At 38.1% G+C, this 13,653-nt stretch overlaps 1 protein-coding gene across 1 annotated transcript in view; it reads left to right on the forward strand.

The window, feature by feature from the left end:
• The first annotated feature begins 8,468 nt into the window (after nt 1-8,468).
• The window catches only part of SNTG2 (syntrophin gamma 2), a 312,764-nt gene continuing 307,579 nt past the window's right edge, over nt 8,469-13,653 (forward strand). The window contains exon 1 of the mRNA XM_023550388.2: nt 8,469-8,773. Within this exon, the coding sequence (XP_023406156.1) occupies nt 8,582-8,773 (192 nt within the window). The 5' untranslated portion in view covers nt 8,469-8,581. The remainder of the gene's footprint in view (nt 8,774-13,653) is intronic.

Genomic DNA, 13,653 nt, shown 5'->3' on the forward strand with positions numbered 1-13,653 from the left:
CCTTTCACAGATACCATCTCATTTACTCACTCTGTCATCCGTGTAAAGTTGGAATTATCTAATTTTACAGATCAGGAGATAGAGGCTCCAGGAAGAAAAACAGATTGCCCAGAATGTGTATAGCCGGCCGGTGACAGAAGTGGCATTACTTTGGTCATCATCTGATGCTTCTTTTTTTTTTTTAAATGACATCACTCTACCTCTCTACAGGATCTTTTCATTTTCTACATATTACAGAGTAATTGTCCAAAGGTGTATTGACATTAAAAAGTCAGCTGTGCAATAACTGGAACATTCACAAAATCTTTTGGGGATACATTTGATATCATCTTTAGTAACCAGCGCATCAGTACATTCAGTTAGCCAAAACAAAAGATGCAATATTAAAGTTTAGAATTCTTTAGGTGAAAGTACTGTGAAAGGTCCCTGAAATATGCATTGTTAAAGAAAAATCTAAATTAAAAATCTGCCCTTTCTTTCCCTTTATCCTTATCCTTCTAACACCTGGCAATTTATGTGGTTAGGTTTTCTCCCTCCTGGGTGTGTTTTCATGGCTACTTATTTTTAACTTCTAGTATTTTGAGATTCATTCTTTAATTCATTTATGTCTACAATTCGGTGAATAAGACATGTTAATTTCTGAATCAACACAGGGAATGCATTTTAACTGCTTTTATACATTTTTATCACAATCTTTGATACAATCACACCTCACTTATCGACAAAGGCCAGGACGTTAAGCGAAAATTGTGGTTTTGAGAGTAGGGGCTGCACCCCATCTTCAGCATTGGTGTCCTCCCATCCCCTCCCCCACAACCTCGTTACCACCCCTGGTGTGTTTTGGGATGTGAGTGGAGCCCTGCCCCTCCCTCCTCACCCCACCTTGCCCACCACCTAGCAGAGCCCACAGGGGTAGGGGATAGTGGCGGTGATGGTCAAGGGTTGCCCACTGCGTCTGGAGCAGCAGGGGCCCACCATCACCTGCCCAAGCTCCAGGCCTCTGCAGACGCCCAGGCCTTGCCTCTCCTCCTTCCCACTCTGCCTCTTCTAGAAACAGGCCTTGGTGACAGGTGGATCCTGGGCCTGTGAGCCGGTGAAGCCCAGCCACCTGGCCGCGGCAGAAAGTGCAGAGGTGACAGAGAGGTCTCTTTGGAAGAAGAGACTTCCTAGCCCCCGCCCGACCCCTCCACCCGGCTCCCACCACCTCTTCCTGTTCTGGCTGCACCTGCCCCGTGCACACATGCACTGGCGGAGGTCCTGGCCCAGCTCCTCTGCCTGACCTGGTAACAGAAACTGCTGGCGACAGCTCATCCTTGCTCCTTTCACAGACCACCCTCCTCCTCCTCACTTCGCTCCTCGTTAACGCGCAAGATAGTCAGGTAGTACATTTTTTACTATTGTCAAAATTGAGAAATGTTGTATAATGAGAAAGCCGTTAAGTGAGGAGTATGCGTAATAGAATAGCAATATTTAGTGAACGTAAGGGCATGTGATTTTTTTATCAAATATGTTCTGTTTTAGAATAGGCCTTTATTTTTTTAAACCTGGCTTTGAGTCATGACAACCCAATATCTTGATAAACGCACACACACACTAATATTTTCTTCACAAATGTTTATTTTGCTTTTCTCTATGTTTATCTTTCTCTTCCCTTGGGAATTTATTATTGAAATAAATATAAGGTGTAAATATGAGAACCAGATCTGTGTTGAGTAATGCTCTCAAGATCTTTTTTGAATTAATTTTTTTATTGCTGATATAATGAACCCCTTTTTATAAGGGAGGTTTTCTGAACTGTATTTTGATTCGTTGTCTGTCCCACAGTATTTCAGTACTACAGTCATACTGCACGGTTATGATAGGACTTCATATTTTGTGGAGTGGGAACCCTCTCACTATTCATATTTCCATCTAAAATATAGCTTTGGTATTATAATGCTAAATTTTTAAATCTAGAATTCTAAAATTTTAAATTCTGTTTGCAGGAGGCATATAGGTGATAGATTCTAGGGGGAAAAACAAAGCAGGGAAAAGGGATGAGGAGTGTTGAGCATAGGGGTGGAGTTGCAGTTTTAAACCAGCTGCTTAGAGAAGTCCTTATTGAGAAGGTGATGTTCCAGCGAAGACCTAAAGACGATGAGGGAGGAGGCCATGTGGGGTTCTGGGAAGAGAAAAGTAAAGAACAAATGGAAAGATCATGGATCAGGCATAGGGCACAGTAGGCTACCAGTATGGCTAAGCAGAGAAAAGAAGGGGGACCAGCAGAAGTTGAGGTCAGAGGACTAATGGAGATCCAGGATCATGTTGGACCCTGTAGGGCATTATAAGACTTTAGCATTTACTTTGAGAGAAATAAAAAAAAAAAAAAAAAAAAAAAATTCTTGGCAGGCCTTATTCAAAATATTGATGTGATTTGGAGCTATGCTTTAGACAGGGTGACCCTGGCTGCTACTTTAAGAATAGACAGAATTGGGGAAGGATGGGAACAGGGAGATCAATTATGAGGCTAGTGAAGTGATCTGGCAAGATGTGAGGTGGCTTAGACCAGGGCGGTAGCAGTAAACGTGCCGAGAAATGTTTGGTTTCTGAACATATTTTAAAGGTGGAGCCAACTCGATTTGCTGATGGGTCAGATGTGGAGAGCAAGAGAAGGAGGTGGGTCAAGGATAAGCCCAGGAGCTGGGACTGAGTCACCAGAGTTATGATATTGCCACTTATTGTGGTGGAGAAGAATGAGGTGAGCAGGTATTTTGTTTTGATTTTTTGTTTTTGAGTGGGAAAGATCAAAAGTTTAGTTTTGAAGAAGTTGAGATAACTTTTATTTCCAAATAATGCATCAAGAGGACGTATCCACTTACGCTGTGTATTTTATTACCAGGATTGCTAAGGCCATCTAGTGTAACATGAAGAACGCTGGTTTGGAGGGATGTGGAATGAGTGCCGGGTTGTTTCCCTCACTTACTATCTTTGATATTTTTGGCGTGTTACTTATTCATATCTCTGAACCTCAGTCTCTGAACTTCCCCTGAATGTTTGTTATGAGAACTGAAGGTAATATCTCTGGTGGATTAGCACAGTCCTAGGCACATAGCAGACATTCCGTAAATGGTATATTTTATATCAGTGCAAAATATCTCCAGCATGCTAATGCCAATTTGGCATAAAATGAATATTTTTTAACAAAAGAAAGTGGTTAGAATAAAATTATAATTTTGATTTGGAATGTTTAATTACTTCCAGTTCAATTTCATTCCTGACTTTAATTTTTTTTTTTTTTTTTAAACGTATTTGAACAGAAGTTGGGATTATTTCACAGAGCGCTATCTGGCTGAGGTGGTATAATAAAGGAATGTAGGATTCATTTTCGATCATTATGAAATCATATTTGCTTTCACTAGCTAACATATTATATGTTTGATATATTAAAATATTATATTTAATTGTTTTAAATGATAACCATCCTTTCCTTGGCCTTTATCCTAGATAAGTCCTGTCCTTCCTTTAAAGCATCATTCAGTTGTTTCTCTGAGTTATAGACAATTTATTCGCCAAAACAATTAACTGGTGGAAATGACAAATTAGTAAGCACTGTGAATTACTTTGGAGCCCTGTTGGTGCAATGTTTAAGAGCTTGACTACTCACCAAAATGTTGGCAGTTCGAATCTACCAGCCGCTCCTTGGAAACCCCATGAGGCAGTTCTACTCTGTCTTATAGGGTCACTATGAGTCTGAATCGACTCCATGGCAACAGTTTTTTTTTCTTTACGAATTACTTGGAGATTAATATGATACATGATTGTGTGTGTGTTTACATATTGATATAACATGAGTCAATATTGCACCTTTTTCATGTAAACTGAAAATAATTCTTGTTCTTAATAACAAATATAGAATGAGCCCCTTTCTCAGAAATTATTTGCCTTCATCTTGTGATTCTTCTTGGTAATGGAGCCCATCTTGTACCACTTGCTGTGAGCTCTAGCCCTGGTCCTGATCTCTTCTTTCCTGTCCCTGAGTCCCTGTATTCTGTTTCCTTGAGTCTTGCTTCTTTATTACCATTTAACTCTTTTAGGCAGTCTCCAGAGTCTTCTTATTTGTCCCTAATATCCCTGAAGGCAATACACTGCCTATGTTTGTCACCATTTTATACTTAGTATATTTGATGAATAAATGATTGCTCAATAAAAGTTTGTTGTCTGAATGTGTTTGTAAATGAATAAATAACTGTGGGTGTAGGAGAAATCTGAAACAGGATTTACAGAAAATCAGCCAAATGTAACATTTCCTCACAAAAACAGGATTAAAATTATTAGCTAGATTCCCAGGATAAAAGCCTGTTTCACAAAATATCCAATAACCTACAAAATGGTACTATGAAGTATTACAACACACTATGAAATAGCCTTTTTTTAGAAACTACTTATTTTTTACAAGATGTTAGCTTTTACCTTAAGTCTTGGGATGCAATTTTTTAGCAATCCTTGAGCTAACTGCAGGCTTAAGCCTATATGATCTAAAATCATTATTTCTGCACTTACCAATGTATATTGATATATATGGTGTATGCATGTATGTGCACACATTTTTAGATGGTTTTTTGAATGTAGGAAGAGACGTTGGGAGGTGGAAGAAGATACAGTTGGTGTCCTGGATGGTGTGAAAAAGGCCTAGAGCCTACAAAGGCATCAGTGGAGATTTGTGTTTTGGGGCTGATAATGACGGCAGTTATGGGCAGCACTAGGACCCCCACTCATCAGAAAACTTTGTCAGAAATCAGCGATTGTCCTGATTTTGGCACTGCTTTTTTTCAGAGTTAGTCCATTTTTTTTGCAAGTTGTAGGTGAGCTGTAAGAACGTGAACACTGTAGTGGTTACAAAAAGAAGAGAGAAAGTGGAAGTGAAGGTGTCTGAAAGCATAGCAGCTGCGGAGAAGAGGCTGTCCCGAAAGCTGTGGTGACAGAGGGATTTGGGAATTCCTGCAGCTCCTACGAGGAAACGCTGGTAGTATAGTGGTTAAGTGCTACGGCCGCTAAACAAAAAGTCGGCAGATCAAATCCACTAGGTGCTCCTTGGAAACTCTACCGGGCAGTCCTATTCTGTGCTGTAGGGTCGCTATGAGTCAGAATTGACTCGATGTCAGTGGGTAAAATGGTTGCAGCTCCTACAGTGGGAAGTTAACCCTGACTGTGACCTTTTACAAGAAAGAGAATTTCAAAAAGAGGAGATTTGCCATAACTGGCACCTTATGTTGTGTGTCTTATGTCAGAAGCAGAGTACATACTTAGAGTAGGAATCTGGTGATTCTAATTCCAGCTTTGTCACTAAGAGTGACTTCAGAGATGTCATTTAGATGTTATCTCTCAGGTTCTTTATCCTTTAGAACAAAACATGACTACTGTTTTTGAATCATACAGGCAGCAGAATAAGTGAGACGCATTTGAAAGCACTGCCTGCTACGTTCCTTCCATTTTCAATTCTACACACATGGAGTGAATACATATTATAGGGCGGGCATTGTGCTACCAGCTTCTGGAACAAAGAAGAAAATGAAACAGTCCCCGCTTTCCAGCTGTTGAGAGTCTAGTGGGGGATACAGATACTGAAATAGACATGGGGAATGTTAAAATAAATGCAGGAAGTGTTACAATGATTGTTTTCACAGGGTGCTGTGGGAACTCAAAAGAAAAATTGGGTATTTATTGCATGTATTTAAATCTTCATAATTTATCTCAGTTAGAATTCTATTTTTTTCCAATTAGGTTTTTAATTATAGAAGTTATACATACTCATGGAAACCCTGGTGGAATAGTGGTTAAGAGCTACATCTGCCAAAAGGTTGGCAGTTTGAATCCACGAGGCACTCCTTGGAAACTCTATGGGGCAGTTCTACTCTGTTCTGTAGGGTTGCTGTGAGTTGGAATCAACTCGATGACAATGGGTTTTTTATTCATACTCATAGGGAAGATATTTACTTATTTCTGTTATATGGTCCCTTCTCCTTTTCTTAATCACTTTGGGTGGACTGAATCCTCTGTGGCAGCAAGGGGAAGGACAAGTATCAAGGTAACACACTGCCTGCCCAGGTTTATGTAATTCAAGTCACTTCAAAGGGCTGCACAGCCTGGAATATGTGTTTGGGTTTCCTTCTAGTCCTGTGATTGGTGCAGCTACTGAGTCATTAGAAACAAATGACATAATGTGAATTCACAACCATATCCATGCGTAGAGGTGGCACAGATGATTAAGTGCTTGACTACTAGCCAAAAAGTTGGCGATTTGAACCCACCCAGAAGTGCCTTGGAAAACAAGATAGCGATCTGCTTCTGAGAGGTCACAGCCTTGAAAAGACTATGGAGCACAGGTGTACTCTGCACACATGGGGTTGCCATGAGATGGACTCCACTGGATAACAACTAACAACAACAACAGCCAGTCAACAGCAATCCAAAGGTTTAGAGATCATTTGTTTAGGACAATTACTCCTGTCTGTTTACAGGAGTTGCCAAAGCGGGGTTTAAGAAACACGATGAGTGCACGACTGTTCCACAGTTAGGAAGAAACCATTAGAATTCTTACTTGTATTTATTTTTAAATCCGAAAGTAAGGGAAAAAAGGCTTTATAATGGGTAATATGTGGATTGCGGTGCCAAATTCACCGGTATTTATGTCAGATGGTCACTGTATATGTTGTATATTAGTAGAGCCATGCATGAGCATGAGTACGTTTGGTAGATAAATGAATATGCTATATCAGGGTACACAAGTTTTTAACTGAGTGTTATGCAGTTAACAAAAATAGGAAACCATTGCCAGAGCTTCTTCAACTTTGACGTGTTCATGAAACATCTGGTGATGTTATTCAAATGCAGACACTGTCGAGTAGATCTGATTCACTAGGATTCTATAGTTCCTTGGGGCTCTCAGGGAAGCGTTTGCTCCCTGTCCATTGGCTGCCTTTGAGTAGCAATGAACTCTAGTCTAAACCCTTCATTCTCCAACTCTGCTGCACAATGGATTCATCTTGCTGAGATTTTAAATTCCCGATTCTCAGACCAAATCTCATACCAACTAAATCCAAATTAAATCTGGGGTTAAGACCCAGACATTAGTATTTTTTAAGAGTTCTACATTTTATTCCCATGTGCGGCTAAGTGTGTAAAATCTAGGTACTCACCTTGTGATCTCAGCTGTATTAGATGACTCTTAAACTTCTTTTTACAAACCCCCCTTTAGGTGGAATTGGGCACACCATGTGTGGTTCTACTCATACTTAAAGCGTACTTTGGTTGTGTATAGAATTTAAAATTATAGTGTTATTATCACGAGAGGAATCTCCTTAACTGTTACAGTAATGAGTGTAGCCTGCACAGCTTGGTCTCAGCCTTCAGCTCTGCTGATCTGGGTTGAGGCTCCAGCTCTGTTCTTGGTTGTTCACCCCCCTTGGGAATGAATGCAAACCCTCTGCTGTGCCTTTCCAAGCAGCTTGAATCTTGTCCTCTTCCTCCATGAATTAACTTACAGGGCTTCTTCTTAAGGTTCTTTGGGTTGCGTCCTGCCCAGAGGCACATGGACATGGATGCTCAATGGGTCAGCACTATGATTCTACTCCCCTTGTCAATACCGTGGCCTGGAGGGAAGGGAGCGGGGCACCTGCCTCGTGGCAGGAGCATGTATTCTGATTGCCCAACTTTTCCACAGAGAAAGGCACCTTTCTCTAATTTGTCCAAAGATACATTTCTGACTTAATGTGTTATTTATCTGCTAATGATATATGATTCATTTATCATCTTTAATAATTTTAATTTCCCTCCTGATCAATGCCTTGTAACAAATTCAAACTATATTGCTTGAGTGAGGGAACTACAAATCTCTTCCACTCCATCTCCAACCTCATTCACCAGAAGCAACCACTATAAAAGTTTAGGTCCAGGAAACTGCATTTAAACATTTCTAATGAAGCTGATTTCTATTTAATTATTTAAACCATGATATCAATGTTGTGGCTATTTTAAATTTGTCACTTTCCTAATCTAAATCAACAAAGCTTCATACAAATACCCTCCAAAAAATCAAACTGATTGATATTGAGTTGATTCCAACTCACAGTGACCCTACAGGACTGCCCGACAGGGTTTCCAAGGAGTGGATGGTAGATTTGAACTGCCAGCCTTTTGGTTAGCAGCAGAGCTCTTAACCATCATGCTACCAGGGCTCCTGTACAAATACAGTATTATTTAAATCTTCCCTAAATTACCATTTTCCTTCTCACCTTTATCTAATAGAGTGAAAAATAAATCCTTTCTAGAATGCAGAAACATTAATCTAAAGTGTGAAATAACATTTTTGTAGTTTTTTTTTTTTTTAAGAACTGGCAATAAAAAAACAAAATCACATTTTGTGTAAGGCCTTTAGCTAGTGCCTTAGACCATCTATTCAAAATTTGATTATTTGTGTGTGTGTGTTAAGTTAATCAGAATCCATGTGGAATAAATACACATCTTCTGATTCATATTAAGTAAATATACATGTGTCTTTTAGAAAGTTCTTAAAAAGAAAGCAGCTGATAATTTGCCATCAGTAATGGTTCTCTCCTACTCAATCCATTTTATTTGTATTTCCACTTTGTTTCTACAGACTAAAACTGGTATTGCACTGTTGTATGATGAAGGGTTTGAAAACGCCTACGACGTCCGGCTGAAGCTAACGAAAGAGGTACTAACTATTCAGAAACAAGATGTCGTCTGTGTTAGTGGAAGCAATCACAGTGCAAATGTAAGTGCTTCTGGATCTCCATGCTTCCAGTGGTGTGCTTCAAAAATGCTTTGAATTTATGAGCCAAGAAGGTCTTATTCAGATGAAAGCCATTTAAAAATTATCGTGCAAGAATGGTTGCTAATGGAAAGATACTAGGCCATTTTTTAAATGTTCCTAACTACTGGTGTTGATTATACTCAATTAAAATACTATTTTCAAAGTTGTATCATCTACTCAGAACCCTGGTGGCACAGTGGTTAAGAGCTCAGACTGCTAACAAAAGGTTGGTAGTTCAAATCCACCAGTCACCCCTTAGAAACCCTATGGGGCAGCTCTACTCTGTCCAGTAGGGTTGCTATGAGTTGTAATCAACTCGAAGGCAATGTTTTGGATCATTTACTTGCTCCCTGGCTTTCTTAATTTCTTTGTTAAAACATACCCTTTGAAGAGCTTTAAATAAAAATTAGCCCCAAATATCACAATATGAAATGCAATATATTCTAATTAGAAAATAAAAATGCATAATGAATACCGTGCTTACTAAGGAAACTCTGGTGGCATAGTGATTAAGAGCTACGGCCGCGAACCAAAAGGTCAGCACTTCGAATCCACCAGGTGCTCCTTGGAAGCTCTATGGGGCAGTTCTACTCTGTCCTCTAGGGTCGCGATGAGTTGGAATTTACTGGACGGCAGTGGGTTTGGGTGCTTATTAAAAGAATAATAACTTTAGCGTTTTATCTCAAATGACATGCAATGAAAAATAAAGAAGGTATTCTCAGCGTTAGGTATCAACTTTGTACCTTTGCATCTGTGGCTGTAAGGAAGCATTTTCATGCTGGAAGCATAGTCCTTCTTGGCTTCAGTGGTACTCTTCGCTCACAAATGAAAGTTTCTTAAGGAAAAGAAATTTATTTATTTGATGCAGTAGAATACTGAATAAATATTAAGGAACATATTTTTGACAACTTCTAAGGGTTTAACTCAAAGAGGACTACTGCAAATGGAATATATTATATTAAAATCAAATTCAATTTCCTAATTTTCCTTCTAGTAGGCTTAATAATTTCAGCTTTATGTGCCAGCATTAGTCAGGGGTCCTTTATAAATCTCTCCTTTAATTACATCCCTTAGCTACAAAAAACTGATACTCAAAAAATCATGTAGTTGAAAGGAAGGTCTTCTCAGTGTGTTTTTGAAAATATTTCAACTCATGGTTGGCTCTTTTGGAGGTACAGTCTCTGGAGACCCCTCATGACTAGTCTTCTGAGTCCTCATGACCTTGACCTTGGAAATGAAACAAGCAGGTATTTTTTATCCCATTTGCAATCCTCTGATCAGTATTTCCTGAAGACTAAAGATGCTAGCAAAATTTGATGGTTTTTTTTTTTTTTTTTTTTGAGAAAGTGCTTAGTTTGAGAAAGAACAATATGATTACCCACATATTAGTAATTTCAGATTATATTTGGATCTGGTCTCTATGAGTGGGAATTGACTTGACAGCACTGGGTTTATTTGGATCTTATATGTGTATTGCTGTTTATGAACAGCATTGCCCCTGTCTTCCATTTGAAATCCCCCTTTCTTCTGTTGCCTAGAGCTCAGATCTACCCTGTTCTGCCCCCGTGGCACATTGGCAAGTCCACCCAATTCATGCCACCTCCTCCAGCCTAGGATCCTTTCTACAGTTGTAGGACTGGTGAAAACAAAGAAAAGAGGGTGAAAATGAGTATGCTGCCCTTTCTATTCTTCTTCCCTCACTCTTAGACCCAGACCTGGAACTTATCCTCTCTTGTCTCTCTTCATTCTCCAAACTCCAGTTGCACTTTAAGAGCTCTTATAAAATTCCCACTAAACTCTGAGTCTTACTTCTTTAAAAAAACTGTAGGCAAATCTCATTCCCAACTTAGTCCGATTAGCCCTACCACTATTAGTTTGACAGTTTTTCCTTTCCCCAATGATGGGAGGAGGGAAAGAGGGAGAAACTGAGGAAGAGTTTTTTTGACCCATTTCAAAATTTGCTCTTCCTATTAACAACATTTTAAACTACAGAAAATCTCACTCAACTTACCAGAAAAAATACTGAATTTTTTATACTGTAATAGGGCAGAAAAAAAATACATTACTCTTTTTTTTTTAATATTCCTAAGTATCAGATTTTCTTCCCAAGACTAAGCTCTTGATTAAAATTATAGACTTCTTCCTAAGAAAAAATGAATGTATGCTCATACTTGTGCAATTATGCATACAATTTCAGGGGATTTACTGATACCTGAAAACATCCATGGACTTTAGACTAAAATTCCCTGCTCTCAAAGAGTCAGGGTAGATTAGAACACCTAACTAATATGGATCCCCAACCATTCTCTGCCAGTTTTATTCTTAATAATTATCTTTGTTGCTTTTTAGAAATGTAGTGAACAAATTTGTGAATAAACTTGCATCCCTGTGTTGGAAATTGGGGAAGGGAGGGTGTGAAATTCAGAAAAAATTCTTTTTTTTTTTTTTTTTTTTACAGGAGAACATATTCAGCTACTGAGGTCACAATTTCTTATATATCTCAGTTACGAATTATACTGGGACTAATTCCTTTTGTCTAAAGACAGTTGAAACCCTGCATTCTTCAGTCAGTTATATAAATAAAACTGTTCTTCCCATGAGAATTTATCATGTGTTTGGAGAATGAAAAGGACTACTTTTTAAAAAGGTCAGAGCTATTTCTAGAATCAGAGGTAGAATATCTCTCTGGGGTTCTCAAAACATAGGAATTTTCATTATGTCCACATTATTGAACATTTTTCACATTAACTTTCATCAAGAACCTGGTTGAGAACCATTGTTTTCCATTTTAAATACTTTTAGGATTGGAAATGGAAGAGCTAATCATTCTATGATCCATCAGTAGGATGAATGAGTGGGCCTTTTGGGTTTATAAAGATAAAAAATTAACTATCAGATTCAGCTCAGTACATATGAGATTAAGTACACAATATAGATATTACAGTCAAGCAGAAATGAGCTCATCATTTGGATTACAAGTCGTAGATACTCCTACTGCAAATGATTAGAAATATGTATTATTTTGTGAGCATATTGCATACAGGGATTCACTTAAAACTCCTAAGATAATTATGCAATAGGTACCCTTATGATCCCCATAGTATAGGGGATAAAACTTGGGGATACTGAGGTCAAGTAACTCATTCACTCAGACTTCTATGTTGTCTGACGCATCAGTCACAACTACATAGTTCTACGTGCTACTTCAAAATTCTCATGAAAGTGACATGTACGGTTCAGACTGGTATTTGTAGTTCAAGGTCAGTTTTTACTTAATAGCAAATAGCACTATATAAATGGGTTTTACATTCCCAGCTCAATTTCAGTGTAAGGACCCATGCTGACTTCAAAATCACCCTGCTTTATGATTCAACATTTATCCAGTAGATGAGCTTGTATAGAATTTGGTTGTTTAAAAGCTCAATTCAGAGTTTACACTGAACTTTCAATCTTTGGTTGCACTTATATTTTTGTTTGCTCAGTAGAGAAGAGACATGAAGGGGGGTAGACTTGTGTTTTGTTTTCTTGAACCTACAGAAAAAGTAAACACTATCAGTTAATGATTGATGCAATTTTTATCACATAAAAAAGATGTCAAAATTAAAAAGTTTTTCTGATTCAACATCATAGTTTAGAATCTACAAATCCAATATTTCATTTATTTTCCTATCCTTTCACATCAACATGGCATTTTGAGTGCTTGTAAATCTCATTCTCTAGTTGTATCCTGAAGAAATATGTAATAAGGAAGAGCAAGCTTTTTCTCACATTTCTAGAGTATTTATTTGGATTGTTTATTTATTTTTGTAATTGTGTACATTTGAGATAATTATTTTTTCTAAATGGAAGTTTATGTTGGTGGTTTAAATGACTGTGGTAGGAAAATTAAAATTTGAAAGATGTTTTAATACATGTCTATGTTCTATTTAGTAATTTAAATCATGGCAAGCTTATGAACCCCCCCAACCCGGTGCCATCAAGTCGATTCTGACTCATAGCGACCCCGTAGGACAGAGTAGAACTGCCCCACAGAGTTTCCAAGGAGCACCTGGTGGATCCGCAGCAAGCTTAGAGTTGACATGTATTTTAGAGAATTCCATTTTATCATTTTACTATTGAGGAAATCAAGACTCAAGAAGAGAAAATTATTGATCTAAGATCACAAAGTTAATTACAGAGTTCAGATAAGTAATCTGTTGTACTGCTTTGCCAATTTATAATCTAAGGAATACTGTGTGATAAAATTAGTGAATATAACAACACAAAAAGTCATATTGTGTTCAAAATGTCCAAGGAAGTAAAAGCAGTACCAAACCCTAAAAATGTTACTTGAACTATTGAAAAAGTATAAATATAGGAGGTAATCAGTCACTGAAATTGGCCTTTGCTAATCCAGGGTAACCTAGATATAGTACTTTAATGTGGACTTTGGTAGACAGAACCTAGAGACCTAGCCAGATAGAAGGATTGATCAGAATTTCTCACTTGCATAAAGCAAGGATGCTAAAAATGTCACAACTTTAGTGAGTGAACTTGAAAAAACAAACAAACAAAAAACTACCAAACAGAATGAGTACAGCGGTAATATGCAACTGTCTCATCAGGAAGAAAGAGGAAGAAAAAAAAAAAATATCCCTAAAGAATTGCAACTCTAGTCTCATTTGGGTTTGGTGTGGGAATTTATACACTTAGGTGGCCTGAAGAATCTCAAGTTGACAATTAAGTTTAAAGTGGTGTCAGGTTTGGCGGCCCCCCAGACACTGTACAGAAGCAAAAATGCATATTTTCTCTGGAGGGATGTACTTTAAATCCAGGCCTCAGCTACTTCTCAAGAATAATGT

The sequence above is a fragment of the Loxodonta africana genome, chromosome 12 (assembly GCF_030014295.1).
Source record: "Loxodonta africana isolate mLoxAfr1 chromosome 12, mLoxAfr1.hap2, whole genome shotgun sequence".
Lineage (NCBI taxonomy): Eukaryota > Metazoa > Chordata > Mammalia > Proboscidea > Elephantidae > Loxodonta > Loxodonta africana.